The sequence below is a fragment of the Corvus kubaryi genome, unplaced genomic scaffold, assembly GCF_017639235.1.
Source record: "Corvus kubaryi isolate FWS band 111438036 unplaced genomic scaffold, C.kubaryi_AGA036_p1.0 split3-73, whole genome shotgun sequence".
NCBI lineage: Eukaryota > Metazoa > Chordata > Aves > Passeriformes > Corvidae > Corvus > Corvus kubaryi.
The window spans coordinates 16,835,724-16,853,648 of NW_024582091.1; the positions used below are offsets into that span (position 1 = coordinate 16,835,724).

General features: G+C 37.4%; 1 protein-coding gene across 2 annotated transcripts in view; it reads right to left on the reverse strand.

The window, feature by feature from the left end:
• Positions 1-17,925, reverse strand: part of MDN1 (midasin AAA ATPase 1) — a 94,766-nt gene that overhangs the window by 3,755 nt on the left and 73,086 nt on the right. The window contains exons 77-100 of one of the 2 annotated variants that reach the window (XM_042016514.1): positions 17,772-17,877; positions 16,561-16,676; positions 15,062-15,541; positions 14,312-14,538; positions 13,819-13,965; positions 13,418-13,590; positions 12,884-13,045; positions 12,608-12,745; positions 12,243-12,384; positions 11,844-12,010; positions 11,460-11,603; positions 10,684-10,816; positions 9,702-10,021; positions 8,615-8,776; positions 8,136-8,237; positions 7,776-7,977; positions 7,141-7,311; positions 5,516-5,673; positions 3,658-3,747; positions 3,153-3,268; positions 2,356-2,530; positions 1,603-1,676; positions 1,395-1,509; positions 349-412 (exon numbers count right to left, since the gene is read on the reverse strand). In XM_042016514.1, the coding sequence (XP_041872448.1) occupies positions 349-412; positions 1,395-1,509; positions 1,603-1,676; positions 2,356-2,530; positions 3,153-3,268; positions 3,658-3,747; positions 5,516-5,673; positions 7,141-7,311; positions 7,776-7,977; positions 8,136-8,237; positions 8,615-8,776; positions 9,702-10,021; positions 10,684-10,816; positions 11,460-11,603; positions 11,844-12,010; positions 12,243-12,384; positions 12,608-12,745; positions 12,884-13,045; positions 13,418-13,590; positions 13,819-13,965; positions 14,312-14,538; positions 15,062-15,541; positions 16,561-16,676; positions 17,772-17,877 (3,884 nt within the window). Of the gene's footprint in view, positions 1-348; positions 413-1,394; positions 1,510-1,602; positions 1,677-2,355; positions 2,531-3,152; positions 3,269-3,657; positions 3,748-5,515; positions 5,674-7,140; positions 7,312-7,775; positions 7,978-8,135; positions 8,238-8,614; positions 8,777-9,701; positions 10,022-10,683; positions 10,817-11,459; positions 11,604-11,843; positions 12,014-12,242; positions 12,385-12,607; positions 12,746-12,883; positions 13,046-13,417; positions 13,591-13,818; positions 13,966-14,311; positions 14,539-15,061; positions 15,542-16,560; positions 16,677-17,771; positions 17,878-17,925 lie in introns of both variants that reach the window. The other variant, XM_042016513.1, reaches the window with a different exon arrangement.

Genomic DNA, 17,925 nt, shown 5'->3' on the forward strand with positions numbered 1-17,925 from the left:
AGCAGAAGTGTCTAGAATCAGGGTCCCTATGAAGCTGGACAATGCTCCAAGCTGGCACAGCCTAGGCTGTAACACAGTCTGCAAGCATGAGGTAAAGGGAGACAGGTAAGGCGTGCCTTTTAAAAAAGTCTTACCCAAAATTCTAGTGAATTATTGACAAATACCAAGTAGGTGTCTCAGGTTTTGAGCTAAATTTCAAGCAAACATTGCTTTTTACAAAGCAAAACCTAAAGCCCTAGTGCAAGTGATGTTTCAGTGCTAGGAGCCTTCGTGGCAGGATCCTACTTCAGGACTGTAGTGAGCATTCTGCTGCCAGGGCAACAAGCACAGTAACACAAAAAAACTCACCCGGACTAATATTTTGAGACAACTGCTGTGCTGCAGCAAACATATTTGCTGATGATTCTAGAAACTGCAGAAGAAATCAATAAGAAAATTAAGTGATTTCATCATAAAAATAATAATAATGAAAACATTTCTAAAGAACACCTTTCTCTATTTTAAATGCTAAGACAGTCTGACCACCTAACACAGATACAGTTCTTGGCATTTTCCTGTATTAACTCCTGCTTGAAATTTATGAAGTACTTTTGAACTAAAGAATCTTCAGAGAAGCCTTCAAACAGGATTTAATTTTTTTCCACTGCTAGAAAAGCCATCAAACCAGTACACTGCTAAAGAGATTAATGGCATCACTGAAAATTTCTAGGCTGAACTTCTTTGGCTTCAACTTGAAACAGAATTATCCAGTTTCATATTCCCCATTAAAATTAAGAACATCAACAGTCAAATCCTTCCAATTTTGGTTTATAAGATGACTGTTGACTATTTGGGTCTCCTCTGTTTCCATTTAATATCAACAGAAAATCTTACTGAAGCCTGGAAGGGTAAGACTGCAAAAACCTTCCTAAAAGAAGTAAACTTTTCAGCTCTCCGTATCTGTATTCCTATATGCCCATTTTAATAATTTACTATATTTATGTAATTTACTACAGGGAATTATTTTTTTCAGGAATCAGTCAAGTCTGACAAACTTAAAGCTCTTCCTTCTAATACTACAGTGGAATCCATGGCATGGAATTCTCCTAAAGTCTCACAAACTTTGAAGGGATTTGGCATTGGGGTACTCAATAGCTTGTACCCAAAATACTTTTGAAGACCCAATACAGAGAAAGGTGAATGCTTCAAAGTGGTGTTAATCAGAACTAGAAGTGAGAAAACACTCTTCCTGTTACAAAATTATGACCACTATTTCTTTGTATCTAACCTGCTATCAGACTCTCAAATACAAAAAAGTAGTAAGTGTTACAAAATGATCATGAAACCATGAAGCTGCTGATATCTTGTCTGGAAAAGATAGGCAAACCTGTTGCCCTCGAGGGATTCTTGTGTACCTGAGCTATTTTTGTTTTCTTCTGCTGAAACTTGCAAAGACGCAATATCTGTGTCCCTGACTGGTCACTGAACTGCTCATGGAATGGGTGCAGCAGCTGAACAGTCTCTCCAAAGCTTTAGAAAAGAAGAGAAAATTACAGCATGAAACTGGTCTTTACATTCTGCTCTGAAGTACTGAAGAAAAGTCAAGATTTCAAATAAACTCACCTACACACAGCAATTTGTCCCACTTCTAGAAGAGTCAGAGCATTTCCAATAACTGCTAGGGATTCATAAGCAAGCTATTAAAAAAAAAAAGTTACATCAAAAATAGCATATTCAATGTTTTACTCAAAGCCCAATACTAAATATGAAGAATGTTATTTAAATTATTTTTCTTCATCTAGAAAAACAATTGAAGAGACTGCCTATCTTTTTGCCTGTCTTATGTAAGACAGTCAGTGCAGTAAAGATACACTAGCTCTGCTTGAGGGCTTCAGCTGATTGATTTAGAGACACCACTTTATACAGGCTAATAAGTAATAAATAATACATTAGCCTTTATACAGGCTAATAAGAAATAAATAAGTAACTGTTTAGAAGGAAACACACCATTGCAATTAATAAAAACCCTACAAGTGGGCTAGGATGAATGAATATTTAGTGCTCCAATGAACTGCCAGATAAGGAAGTTTCAGCCTTTTGTAGGCTACAGAAAGTAATTTTACAGTGGGATATGTACACCTCTGTCTAACAAACAACAGCTCAATCCTTTCAGCTAGTTTTCACTGATCTTTTGTTAATAAATCTCTTAGGTATGAAGTGACAGGAGTTCAAGCACATGGTCTGTAAAAATAGCTGCTCTGGAATTATCAGTCAGACTTTCCAGCAGCCACCAGCCCTGTATGAAACAAGTCAGCAACTGCCATACTCATCAATGACAGGCAGTTTCTCCATACTTCTCCTGAGGTTTTATTTTACCTGTTTAGAGTGATTGTCAATCATACTAGAGGAATCATCAATAGCCAGGCAAATCTGGTACTGTCGTTTACTGGGCTTGGTCCTTCGCAGCCAGATCTTGTCTTTTCGGAACTGACTGGCAATGTACGGGATCACTTTGCGCATGTTCAGTCTCTTCCCTGTTCTGTAGTCTCCTCTGAAAGTTGAGGAAAAAGACATAGTGACAGGGATTATCAGCAAATATCTCATTCTGGAAATCCATGGCCTATGCAGCATATACCCCACATAAAATTTTTTTTTTAAATACAAAAAATCCAAAATTAGTATCTTAACACTTATATATAGTTATAGATTAAAAAATCCCCATATTTTTAATGTAAGATGGATATTCAGTGTTTTTAAAAGAAGTTTACATCTAGGTATCTAAAATGGAAGGCAGACCTTGAATTTAGACTCCACCAGTTTGAAACAAGTCTGTATCTCTTAAAAAAATCATTTAACGTTATAAACAACATAAAACATTTTGACTTTTAACATAATCTTTGACTTCACTTCAAATGGTGAAGTTGATTGATCACCTGCTACATAGGAGAAAAAAAAGTAGGAGGAAATATCCTCAGGATGGGTGCCTACTACTATATCATATTTGCATTTAATAAAATAACCTAATGTTCCCATACAAGGAAATTGAAGGCATTTGCAAACAGGAATCATTACTGTAACACAAGAACAACATAAAGCTGCAGTTTTACAGAGGCTAAAGCACCCCAAACCCATCAGTTTGAAGAAATCAGAAGCCTCAGAAAGACCCAACTTACTTCAGCTTGGCAGCCTGAGTGGGTTCCAGTATGAGTCGCAGCTGTTCACAAAGCTGCTGTGACAGAGGAGCTGTCAGTACTAAATACCTCTGCCACAACTGCGCTGCTTCCTTCTCCTACAACATCACACAAAGAAATTAAAATGCATTATGAAAAAACAAAAACAGTAGGAGACCGCTGTCTGAAGAAAGAAACCAAACCTCAGTGCACTAAGGTGAAGGCAGTGAGGGGAGGGCAGTAACCAGCTAAAACTGAGGGTGTCTCATATGACAATCTGCATTCACATTCAAAACAAGATCTGAAACATCATCCTGCTTCAAGAATAATGTAATTTTTTTTTCAGAGTAAGTTAAACGTAACAACAAAAATAGTATCTAAATCGTGTGACTTTGAGTATTTAGATTCCAGCCTGCTTGGATTCCTCAATGTTTTAGCAGTAAAAGAAGATGAAATAATGCAATGAAGGATTATTATGACAGTTTTATATTCAAATGAGGTCACAAACCTCCTCTGGAGTTCCAGGCTGTTGTGTCTGCCAAGCTTCCAATTGCCTTTCAAGTTCCTTTCTTAGCTCTTCAGGATCTCTAACAATGTGCTAGAAGTGGAATTATGAGTTTTATGAGACAGAAAAATAAGTTTACACATCTGGTGATCCCCAAAGTATGGCAAACTATAAAAAAAGTATAAATGCATTGTTCTTATTCTTTTAAACAAAAAAAAAACCTGAATACCTAAATGAAGATTTTAAATCTCCATGTTTTTTAATAGCTTCCATGTACATTAAAGATAAATACCTCCCCCACAAATATCTCCATATGTGATATAATCAATATAGAAACAAGGCTAGGAACATCTATGATGCTGACACTGAATATAATAAACCACAGAATTTCAAGATAAAACAGTGAAATGATCTTTACAAACACCAGATTTAATGACAGTATAATGGAGACCAAACTATTGAACACTACACCTACCTAGTATCTTTGAAAACAGTGTACTTCACTTAATTATATTTTTTTAAAAGCTTCATTCAAACCACTTGAAGACTGAATGACATCATCCTCCTTACCTGGCACCAATACTATTTGACAAGCCATTCTGTTAAAGGACACCCAAACTTTATGATACTTCTTTTACTTTCATTGTGCTTCCACTGACAACCTCTGTCCCTGACTTACAAACTCCCAGCTTAGCAGAACAGCAGTACATGGTCTGCATAACCTGCAGGTTTATGGATTAAGGAAAATAAGCCCATGACTGCAAACTCAGTAGTCCCAGTAACTTCTCATTCCTCAAGAAGAAGCAGCTGGTCCCACTGGTCAACTACTGTAGGTTTAAGGAAGGGAGCAAGAATATACATGGAGGGGATTTATCTCTTCTTCCTTTCCCTGAAAGCTGAGAAGCTGCACTTTTCCCCCAGCAGCCTCGTTCCCTTCCCCTTTAATGGTGCTGCAAGAGCTCCCTCTCCTGTTTCACATTTTGCATGCCAATTGGAAAAAAATCTACAAACCCCAAAACCACAATTATTTTAACAACAGGAGAATGCTTGCATTCAGCAGCCTTTTTCCAAAGAGCTGCAATATTTGGCATTAAGACAGAAATACCCAATGTAGCTGGGACACAATCCTTTCTGTATTATGCACAGAAACAGTAGAATAGCACCCTCCAAGTGTGTACTTAGGATACCATACTGTAAGAATGAAAGGTCAATCCTTCTAAAAAAACTAGACACTGAAAATATTTTTACTTTATCAACTGGTTATTCACCACCAACTGCTTCTATGCCATAGGTCTTTATGATAAAATGTGCTTTTTCAATGAAGTTTGCACTGGAAAACCCTGAGTGTTACATGAAGCTCTAGGATCTTCTAGGCCATAGTATTTTTTTAATTGAGACATTCATAAAATGCTCAAAAAGGTTCTACAATACCTGCAATCAGCTTTTATAAAGAAGTAATATATTATAATGAATTAACTGAAGTGTGGATTCTGTATGTACCCTTTTGTTGTCTTCAGGCCACATACCCTTGCCCATTGCTTTCCACTTTAACCAAGCATTTGATCTGCAGATTCATCTCAGCAGAACAGTTCTTTACAGTTAGAAAAACAGAAGCTTCTAAAAAAAACTATGTGAGAAGATTCCATGGGTAGAACTAGTCATTTTAAAGGCATCATTCAGCTGCATATACAACAGTATATGTGTGTTACTTTTCATTCTGCTATTAAATAGTATCAAGGTACTGAGTTGGCTGAAAAAAAGTAATTCTAGCCTTTTGCATTCAGAGTTTCATTAACACAGGTCAAGTAAAACCATCTTTTTCTACTACTGTAGCTGGAACAAGATAGCCTGGGGATCCTACCTGGGAAGTGTCCATCAGAAACTGGTGGGCTGTGTGTATGGTCGAGTCCTTACTTCGCTCTGGCTTCTCTTCAGTCACCTTTGGTAGCTTTTCTGGTGCAGAGTCACTGACATCCTCCAAGTCAAAAGTCTGGATCTCTGGCTCCACCTCACCTGGTCCTACAACCACAAAACTAATTACTGACTTCATGGATCACACATAATACAAGAAGCAGTATCGTATCTTGACTATTTTACAGAGCATCTCATATGCTTTGTAGTGCAGCCTAGACATTTTCTTTTAAAAGAAGTGCCACATTTTAAGACATTTAATTCTAGGAATGGGATGAATACATCTTGCAACTCACTGGAACAGATAACCATGCATTTCCTAGTGCAAATTGTTTTTCTGTCTTGTAACCTTCTTGCCAAACAAACAAAATAGTAGTTAAGAGGTCTTTAACACCTGACAATGCCACTGGTGAAGTACATTTATTGACTCTCATAGCCTCTGACAGAATGATAGGACGTATAAAGTCATTTGAGAACAGTCAGAAAATCATCATTAAAAACCAGCAATCTTTGCTTATCTTTTACTCTCTAATTTTTTAACAGAACAGTTTTCTATAAATCAAAAATCAATTTACAAATAAAGGAATGGACTAAAGAGTTTGTTTTATTACTATTGCTACTGTACTATGCTGTTTAACAACTAATTTCTTAAGAAATATTCTAAAGGAGAAAAAGTATGACATTGTAGCAGATGTTTCGAAAACTTTAGTTTTTCAGAACATACAGTTAGAGAATCGTGTGGAAAAACAAGTAGACTGATTACATGCACACCTGTACCATAAAGCTAAAAGAGTTTAGCAAGGGATTTAAGTGATTAAAGTTCATGGGAGTGGGACGCTTGTAAAAATTGTCTCCGCTCTCCAGCCACGCTGTGTTGTTCAAGAAGAAAACTGTTCAAAATCTACGCTACAGTGTCATTTACTCAGATTCATCAAAATTACAATTTCTGTTGCAATTGGCAAGAGATACTTCTATCTAGCTTATTTTGTTTGGGGGGGGCTGTGTGGCTGACAAGTCAGATCTATCTTCTCCTCTACCAGTCACTTCTGTTAGCTGCTCAGTTTTGTTCCCACTTAAGAAAGAAGGCAGTGAGAGTTTGGTGCTACCTCATTGGATGTTATTCAGACCAGCTCCTCAACTTCTTGCTGGTTTATTTGGTTTTTTTGCCAGAAGTTATACATAAAACAGTTGAATTACATGGTGCTGATGGTGGTGACACTGGAATGCATTGTTATATGCCAATTAATTGAATTGGCATTGTGTTGAACAGCAGGGAAGTGTTTGCTTTTTATTTCTTCAAAGTGGTGGATAAAGATTAGAGACCATTAACTTGAAAGAAAGCAGCAAACCCCTCTGTCACTCAATCAATTTAGCAAAGGCTAATGCTGGTTACTAGGCAGAAGTAAGAATATTGCTGCAGCAGAATCAATTTAGAGCAGGCATTTTAGCCTTACAAAAGATTTTACAACAGATGAGTCTTATGAAACTCATCCACTGCATGCAAATCTAAATACCTACATATACATCTAAGATCCATATCAGCATATATTCAGAATACTTTTTAAGTAAATGTACCAGGAGGTTTAGTGGCAGTAGACTTCTTTTTTTCTGGCTTCAGCTCCTCAGTGTCTACTGCTCTGAGATCCTCGTCCTGCATTTCTGTTTCCATTGCTGCATCTTCACAGTCTCCTTCTTCCTTTTCCTCAGGAGGCATAATAGGTTCCTCTTGCTCCTTGCTAGCTACATCTGCACAAAGACAACAACACGTGTCAAGAGAAAAGTGGAAGAAGTAGTCAAGTTAAAAAAAATGTTGCATTTTCTGAGGCCACTGCATATCAGTTTCAGCGAACTTAGAAGAGATCTGAGGCTCAAACCCCTGTTTTATCTTTCATTCTGCTGTGCTGTGTCAAGTTCAGTATTGTGTGGATTAACTGAAGTAAGATTTGAAGAGAACAGATTGTAAAGATATATATTAAGATAAAATCCATTTTTATAAGTCAAATCGGTATTTTCAAAAGTGTTACTGTTAGTTTGAGTCTGACTGCCAAAGAGTAGCATTTATTGCAGTGAAATGGTGCTGCATCTTTAACCAAAGCAAGGATGGTCAAATGTAATGTTATAAAGCAAACAGGGAAAACCACAGCAAATACGAGTGTTTCAAGGTTTGATTCTGCAATGACAACTCTTTACACCCAGAAATACCACTGTACCATATGTCTGTGCATCATAGTGTTCAGAGCCTTGTTTAATATGTTCAAATGCTTCAGCCTCCTCCACGTTTTGTTGAGGCTGAGTTATATCCTGCTTTGTTTCACTGCTGGATTCCATGGTTCTCAGTCGCTTGTGGATGCGTTCATTGTGATCTCCCATTGAGCGCTCATTGTCTGCCTGGCCAGGTTTCCTCTTGAAACTCTGAAGAAAACAAATTAACACCATGAAATTCAAGAGAGGTGTAACCCACCACTAATGAGAACAGTCTTCTAACAAGGAGAAACTGAGTCCTGCCTATTTGCTGGTTAATATTAAGACATTTAAACAAAAATTTAAAATTTTTTATAACAGAGATGAACCTGTGTATTTTTCCTGCTTTGCTTCTGAGAAGCCATCCGGGCCATGCAGGTGGATTCATGGCCTTCTGACTGATTTGCACTTGAAGCTCCAGTTCCACTTTCCTGAAAAAGAAAAAAAAAATTTCAAGTGTAACCGAAAATAGCAACTACTGTAAACAAACTCCAGATGTTAAAACTGCAGTGCTTTGCTACGTTCTGTTCTGAATGACCAATGGCTCATAACTGCAAGTATAATTCTTATGGAGAGCAGACAAGCCACTTCTGCAGTTCAACAACTACCCTAAACTTACCTTTATAGTAGTGAAAATGCAGGGTGTATCTACATGGTCTTGAAGGTTTGTTTCAGTGAATTTATAACTGGTATAAACTCAGGTCTTATACACAGTTCTTAAAAACTATGGCGGCAGTTCCCTAATTTCAACTTGAAAACATATTCACAAATTTAGCATTTTTAACTCAGACACTTCCACATAATTTACCTCTTTAGACTGGTCTCTTTCTGAAGCCTCTCCAGCCAGCTCAACAGCACTGTCACTCTGCAGATTTTCTTGCCCAGTCTGCCCTTGTGTTTCATGCTCCATTCTTTCCTCAGCCTCAGGAATCTGTTCATCCATCTGTGAATTATCTTTATCCTCCTCTTCCTGAAATAACATCAATTATAACATTCTAAAAAACACTGAGAACTGTGTGTTATTGAAAGGCACTTAAAGATGAATAAGGTCATCAGGCACAGTAAGGATGGGTTAACAAAGGGAAAGTCCTATTAAATTTGATACCCCTTCTAGGATGAGATCATCAAACACAGCAACACCAGCTGGTCAAGAGAGGTGGTGAATCCACTGTGTTCAGCAGTGGTGCAGCTTCACCTGAGTGCTGTGTGCAGTTCTGGGCCCCACAAGCTAAGAAGGATGTGAAAGTCCTTAAATATGTCCAGGAGGGTAACAAAAGTGGTGCAAGGGCTGGAAGCAATGTTCCATGAAGAGTGGCTAAGGACTTTGGGCTTGTCTGGTTTGGAGAAGGAGGCTGAAGAGTGAGCCTACATTGCTCTCTACAACTTCCTGAGAAGGGGACATGGAGAGAGAGGTGCTGATCTCTTCTCCCTGGTACCCAGTGATAGGATGCATGGGAATGGTCATTAGGACTTTAACATCACTTCTTCACTGAAAGGGTGCTCAAACACTGGAACACACTTCCTAGAGAGGTGGTCAATGCCCCAGAGCTGTCAATGTTTAAGAGGCATTTGGTCAACATGCTTAAGAATATGCTTAAATTTGTGGTCAGCCCTGAAGTGGTCAGGCAGTTGGACTAGATGATCAGTGTAGGTCCCTTCCAACTGAAGTAGTCTATTCCATTCTAACACAAGGCCAAGGAGGCAGCAGGAACACAGACAGCAGAAACACATGTTTAAAGAGCATAGCTCCTGTTATCCTGATGAAGGATCTCACTAACATTGTATCTACCAATGTCAAATTTGTCTTGGAGTATCACAGAACACATCCATTTCTTCAATCTTGTATAAGACAATTAAAAAAAAAAAAAAAAATTCTTTTATTTATTACACTCTACCTGAGGTTGAAGGCCTTGGTCTTCATTAGGGATTCCCTTATCTTCGGCAGATTCATTTTTTTTCTCATTAGGTGGTTGTGACTCTTCCTCTTCTTCTTCTGCATCCTCAGTGTTCCCTGCATCATCTTCTTGATCATGAACATCTTTGTCTCCTTCATCTTCCTTCTCCTCTTTATCTTCAGAAACGCCTTCTTCAGCTGCTTTTGCATCCTGATCATCTCTTTCTGTCTCACCAGTATCCTCTTCCTTCTGTTCTTCTGTCTTCTCTGCCTCATTTAAATCCACAGGTTTCTCATCTATTTCAAAATCATTCTCTTCTTCTGGATTTAAAAAAAAAAAAATCAGAAAGGTATATAAAACTTTCAGCAAAGTACAGAGACTGAATATTCAGATATTTGGAATAAAACAGCCCAGTCTATCAAAAACCCATAAAATACTGAGTCCTATACACAGAATCTACGATTTTCTATAGCCAGATAATTCCTTTAAGTCTCAATTGATTTCTAACTAGCAATATAGCAAGATGAATTCCTACTAACTCCCTTTAACCAAATATTCCTGAGGGTCAATTGACTTTTAAGAGTACAAATACTCTTAAAGTATAATAGAATAACATATTCTATTATATAATGTTCTTGAAAGCATAATAAAAAAAATATGAAACCACAAAAGCAACTGGACTCTTAAATAAGGAGATTCCAGCAAAAGTCAGGCTGTATCGCTTGGATAACATGAGAAAGCCTGCTCCACAGTGTGCATGAAAGGGAGGTAAAGGAAAATGCTGTAATGCTGAGTTCTTGTCTGGCCTGCATTTGGTATATTGGTATTTTGATACACAAATGAATTTGTAGCTTCTTGGTGGTTATACAGAATCCTTCCACCACCTCTCTCCTTTCTATAGACAAAAAGGGCTCATGAACTGATTATTCCCTCCATTTCCATGTGGCTTTCATCTAGGAAATGTAGAGATTTTCAGCTGTACCTTCATCCTCCTCATCATCACTCTTCTCATTACTCTGCAGATTCAAATTATCAGGAAGGTCCAAAGGTTCAACTTCAGGCTCCTTTTCTTGCTGGCCATGATACGGATCTACTTCATTCTCATCATACTCACGCTGTCAGCAAAAGAATGGGGGAAAAAATAACAGGCATATACTAAGTGGGAGGATAGGCAAAGATAAGAAATAAGATACTACTGTATTCTCTAGGACAGAGAAATACTGGATACAATATTACATTCTGATCAGTTAAAAGTGGATTTCCAGTGGTACACATACTCGTGCATTAAGAGCAGAAAAAAAAATTTCAGCAAATGCATTTGCATAAATTGGTGGTACTTAAAACCAGCATGTTTTGTGTTCAAAAGCCAGTTCTCCTAGCTGAAACATTCTAAACAGAATATGCACTCTTGGAGATGCTAAATGCACACGGAAAAGGTGTTTCTGTTGCTAAACACACCAGAATTAGAGTTTTGAAGCTTTGACCATCAAAACATCAATTCACTGTAAAGCCTGTTTTGGCAGCCATTACAAGTTCAGGGTGCTGCAAAAAAAAAATTCTTTCTGGAATAAAAATCAGAAAATAAATGTATATTATAATGGATACAGTATGGTTTACTTTTAGCTCTGAAATGAACTAACTTTTTTTCAGTGCACTTCACTATTAAAAAAAACCCATTTCAAATTCTGAGAAACATGATATGAGCAACAGAACGTGGTTTAACAGCAAGATACTTCATGTAGTCCAAGTAATTTTTACCTCATCAATTTGTTCATGGATTTTCTCTTTATTTCCACTGTCCTCTTCCTGTTGCTCTTTTTCCTCATTCTTGGGAGGTTGTTTTTTATTATCCTTGTTTCCTATCCCCAAATTGTCATCTTTTGCAACAAGCTCTGAATCCTCCTATTAATAAATCCAAAAGACACTCAGTTATGTTACCTGCTTTTCAAAGTCTCAGTGACAAGACCATCTCCTACAGAAAAAAAAGACAACATTAAACAAAACCCCTGAAACACTAAACAAAATTTAACTCCACTTTCTAAGGCCAAGAGCTCTGAGAGGCAATTCCCATTCTAGGTCACATTAAGTTAGCAGAGTTCAATTCCTTTCATACATTTTTCCCCCCACCCCTTTCCTTATTACCTCATCCATTCCTGGTCCAGTTTCTTCTGTTTTACTACTAGCATCTTCATCATCATCATCTTCTTCATCCCCCCAGAGCCTTTCATCTAGTTTATCATCAGCTTCAGCATTATCAAGATTGCCCATCTGCTTATCCAGTTCCTCCTCTTCATCTGAATTTTCCTCATCTTCTGTGTACAGTTCAGAATGTGTTTCAGTACAGAGGAGGGAAAGCTAATGTTTTTGTTAACTTTATAAACAAATAAGCAATCATACTTTGAACCTTAATTTCATCACCCCATTCACTTAATTGATATATGCTGAAAAAGACACACATGCCCATGTTACAGAAAAGTATCAACCTTTACTGGACTGATCTATAACTTTTCTTGTAAGTTTGCCATAGTGGAAGAACCAAACCTTTTTTCTCCCGTTCTCCATCATGCATCTTTCCTTCAAAGTCTTCAGACATTTCAATTGCGTTGTCTTCTCCTTCAATGTCTGGTTTAGAATCTTGATCCTCTTTCTCCTTCTCTTCACCCTTCCGAAAACTGTCTTCTATCTAAATCATTGGTAAAGCCAAAAATTACAATGGATCTTGCCTATATAGTAAAAGCTTAAGTATCACAACAATATTTGTAAACTGATATGCAAAGATGAAAGCCAAAATAAATAGGTGACTGAAGGTAACTTCATGTTTCTTCTACCCAAGACATCCACATCATGGATTTCAAGAGCTTTTCTAGTTTTGCTTCAATTAAACAAGAACAACCCCAAACACTTGCCTGATCTTCACTTTCTATTTTGTCGCTCACATCCTTCTTGCCTTCCCCTTCTCCAATACCACCATCCTCATAATCATGGAACTCTGTTGCTCCCTCTCCTGCTTCATCTTCAAGTAATTCTTTTGGCAGACAAAACCCCTGCAAAGGCAAACAGAAACTCAAAGCCTTCTTCAGTAGTAAGTTTAGTTACTTACTACTTAGCTTAGTTTCTACTCAAGACTCTTACACATTAAATATATGCTTGCCATATACCCACTGTTATCTCTAATAACTTACTTTTAGGGCAAGCTCTGTAAAAATGCTGGTTAGAACAGAAAGCAATTTTCCAGTACTCCTGTGAGATGCCAGTGAAATGGTGAGGTAGAACAGGATGAGGTCTGAGTACTTGCAGAGCATGGGCTGTAGACGCACCAGCAAACAGCAGGACTGGTTGAAGATCTGCAGTAAAAAAACAAGAAGAGCTGTCAGTCATTATTTGTACTTAGTGACATGCACCTCAGAGAGGGTCATGATAGTGACTATAAAGAAATGCTCAAAGCAGAAATATCAGTAAGTGAGTTTAAGTACAATTTCTACAGTTTCTGGAGCTTTTCTAGATTTTTCACAAAACCAAAAACTTTGTCTTCTTACTACAGAAATGTCTGACTTTTGCACTACAGAAGACTACCTTTATTTGTCCACAGTTTCTCACATGCTTCTAGTTTTAAGGCACTGGGCAAGAAGCGACGCACATTGAACCACCAAAGTAGTTCACAATTCCAAATCTCTTGAGACTCCTAAGCCAATAAACTCTTGAAAAGAACATTTTACCTTATGTTTATATGAAGTACAGTCTTCCCTGTAATATTTCAGGATCTCCAGGAGCTCTGAAACACCTAAAATTGCCTTCTGCACATGTAGGGACTCCAAATCAGCAGACAGATCCTCATCCAAAAGTTTAGTTATATGTCCAGCTTTAACCACATCAAGTAAGGCTGCATCCTCTTTGTTTGAAATACATGAAAAAAATGGAGATCAAGTCAGACAATCTAAAAATGTCATAGTAAGAAATCTGGATATATCTACCCTCTCTGTTTAAATACACAACTTCTCTTAAAATAGCAATTTCTTTGTGTATGGTACCTCTGACACACACACACAGTTTAAGAAATTTTAAGGTTTGCATTATTTAAACTCTTCTGCTCCCCACTCAAGTATATTGACAAACTTACCATTTTCCTCTGAAGATTTTTCTTCCTCTTTTCCACCTTCCTGTTTTCTCTCTACCAAACACTGAACAGCATACAGAACAGCACGGATAACAGTCTCCACTTTTGTTGAGAATTGCTCCACAAACTCTTCATCCGACTGTTGATTTCCTTTTGAACCATAACATAGGCAGTTTTACACGGAAACACATCAGATTACAAGTTCCTATGTTTCCTTTATGCAAGGACAATGACAGCACTATGCAATTTTTACTACCCAGTTCTACCAAAATATCCTTGCTAATCCTGATCTTCAACATGGTGCAAGATCTGTCACTAACAGAGATGGTAAAAAAATAATACTGCACAAATAAAGTCTGGACTAAATTTTGAAAGTTTGAATTTCATGAAGTTTTTGGATAACAGAAGGAACACGGGGCCACCTTCATCAACAACCACACTAATAAATTGTGTCTTTACCAACATTACAAATCAGGTAGAGAAATATTATCCTTACCACTGCAATTTGACACAGAAGCAAGAAGCTGTGTTCTCCAAGCTGTGAAGTCTGAAGACGTGTTATTAACTTCTTCTTGTATATACTTCAGGCTCTTGATGAGGGCCATCTGATTTGCAGCTTCCCTGTCTTGCCCATTTGGAAGAAACAGGGACTCTATGCTTTGTAACTGGGCTGAGACTTCCAGCAAACAACTCACAGCTGATGTGCAAACCTCAAAGTCTCTCCTACAACAGAAATACCATAATACTGAAAGAAGAACAAACAGCCCAATTTAAGATTAAACCTTTTCTGGGGCATGGATAAGGGAGAGGCAGCATATCTCCATCATGAATTTATTAAATAAAAGGTCTGACAACAAGCTTATATTCACACTGCTTGAAGCAGAGAGAAAATTAGAAGATTGTTATTAAATAGGCTACAAATTTCTTTTAAAATGAAAATTTCTTCATTAAATTTTTATTTGAAATTCACCTCATTAGCTAAGGAGCTATGGGGATAAAATCCTGAGAGACCAAAGACAAAGTGGGAAGCTGAGATGGAAATCTTTTTGACTTGTCAGGGGAGTGGGAGAAGACATACATTTCTTTAAAGAGTCAGGCACTGCATTTTGCAAAAAAAAATGAAAGGAAAAATGTTTGAAGAGCATCTGAACCCACTTTTCAATATATGCATAGGCAAAAATTTTCAAAATGACTTCACATATTATGTGAACATAAAACAGAAGAGATGTTCATGTGTAGAACTCACCAGGAATAAAAGGAGGTCTCACGTGACTGTTGTCTTACTCTGTCCACTTCTGCTTTCATGGCCTTTACATTTGCCATCGTTGCAGTCAGTTGTGTAGCTACCTGCAGCCACAGCTGATCCTTATTTCGCATTCTGCATCCAGGAGGCAATTGCTCAGTTGTTACTGGAGACAAGTGTTTTAGATCTGAGGGAATCAGGTCAGGTATTCCTGCAAGAACATTTCCCATTTCAGGTACTGAATTCTGAAAAATATTGGGTTTGACATCGGTCCTTTCACTCTCATTGGACCTGGCTGACTCTTCTTTTGGGCAGCACTGGATAAACCAAGACAGATCCTCAAGAACCATCACGCACTGCATGGAAAGTTGCTGCAGTCTGTCTGTCCATTGTTGAATACTGTCTTGAGGAGGAAATGCTGAATTGTATTCTCTGTCAGCAGTCAACCTAGAATCTATCTCTTGTATACAACTCAGGAAGTTCCTAGTTAAAAAGAAAGAAGGAGAAGTTATGATCACTGAGCTTTATGTTGTACTTCCTTTTTAAAAGCTCTACCTTTAACTAAATTAATTTAAAAAAAATCTAGATAATAACCTCTCCTGGAAAAACTAAAAAAATAGTTTTCTCTTTTTTTTTTATAAGTTGTTTAATTAGTGTTTTTTTCCCTCCCTGAATTATGAAATACTCCAAAACCCAGGAAATCTGATTTGCTATGAAAGTCACAGTAATGCAGATAAGTGTCCTGAAAATTTTACTATTCCTGTGACTGTAAAGCTGAGGAGTTTGTTTAGTTGGGTTTTTTTATTTGTTTTTTTCAAGTTTCCTGGGATTAGAATAAATTTTGCACCTGTAATCTCCAGTCCAGAATTCCTTCTCTGTACAAAGGTAGTAGCTCCTAACCTGACTTCAGAAAGTTTTGTGGATTACAGTGTGCTGAGCACAGATATGCTCAACAAAGGTGGTGTCTGCAATCACTCTGATTACTCAAGCAATGGAGTGAAAAATCATATCAAGTAAGAAAGAGTCTTACTTTTCCTGTTACAGTTTTGACACAACATTTAGTATGTCCCACCTTTCTAGAATTTTTCTTTGTAAGCTGTTGATGCTTTATTTATTTTGGCTCAAAATACCACCCAGATCATTTATTTGGCCCAGGTCAAGCCAACAACTTGAACGTGAACAAAATTAACTTAGGCCAATACCAAATGAGAGAGATAAAACAATCTAAGTTTAATGGTTTAACTGTGAAATTAACTACAGGAATTATTTCACATATATGCCTAACTTGTTTTACAAAATTATTTTGATTCCAAAATACTGGCTGCAGTGATAGGATAAACTTAAATCTTTTCTATCTAGGTTTAAATGAGCGGAGGATAAACATAGGGAAGCAGAGGAAAAATTTGTTATTCTCTTCTACCTTATTTTCCATCTTTCTTGAACTGATGTGCTTACTGTGAAAACTTCTTGCCAACATTTAAATGCTGCAAGATGGAAAATACCTCAGTAAGATCCACTGTTCTGTCAATGCAGTAAGAGATCGCCTCTGTCTCACAAGCATCTGCATGAGGTGTGCAGTGAACCCTTTGCATCGTTCAATGCTACCTAGTCCAATATCCTAAACAAAACAGAGACAGAAAAAGTGGGAGGGAACAGTCAGATAAACAACCAGACAACAGCATTCTCTGTGCCTCCATTTCACTGAGCAGACTGAAAGATTATGGTTTAATTGAACAAGTCTTAATATACAGACTAGAGTTACAATTATTAGTTTCCCCATCTTCATCTTTTCTGCATCTTCTATATATCCTGCATACAAATCTGACTTTCAAGTAACTTCTGCAATAGTCACATTACACATCACTCCACTGCAGCAATTCGTATCAGGAATTTAGTTCCAGTATTAAATCTACCTTTTATAAGTAATGATTAAAATCTGAAGAGATACCAGTCTAAATACTTTACATTCATGACCACTGCTAAAACCATTCAATTCATTTTACCAGATACACTGACAATTACTTTGACTCCTTTCATTAGAAGGGGGTCACATCGTAAGGCTCAGAATAAATGCTCACAACACAAAGCATAACTGATCACAGTCATGTTCCACTATTTGTATCCAATATCAGGTGTGACTTTGTAAGATCATGTCGTAAAACAAGGGGTAATGCATAGTGAGAGGAAGAGCATCTGGAAGAGACACTTTGTTTCTGAAATGCTGCAAAAGTGGTTCTGGTTTGGCAGAACTCATTTGTCTGTTCTACTGATTTTAGACCAATCTTTAAATGAAGAAATATATTGGCAATTCTTGTGCTGGACACAGACTTCAGTTATGCCCAATTATAAATATCAACTGATTTCTTCACGAACACCAAATAACATTGGGTTTATTTTCCTTGCAAGTTTTGATTCAGCATTTCATGAGTTCCTTCATGCACAACAAGTAGCAATTTGGGATCTGATGGGATGAAAGACACTGTACACTGAACAGATCATTAACTTCTTTCCCTAAACCAATTTTGTCCCTTCATAAAACAGCAGGTTTTCACATGCTGCATTTAAGGAGTGGTACAAAAGTGTCATATTTAATATCATATTACACAACATAGCATAATCTCCCATCACCTTTTTACTGCTAGGAAATTTCAGTCCAAGCTGGTAAAATGAAGTTAACAGAATTAAGATTCTGTTTTTACTTTGCTGTTTTTACCTTGGCAGGTGCTAAGAATGCTGTCTGGAGCCGAGAGTGACGTGCAAGTGACCGATAGAAGTACTTCTGGCATCCATCCCAGGCAGAAGAAATCTCTGTCAGCAACCTGGCAGAACACAAAGAGGTCTGGTATTAAAAAGTACCTCAGCATGCT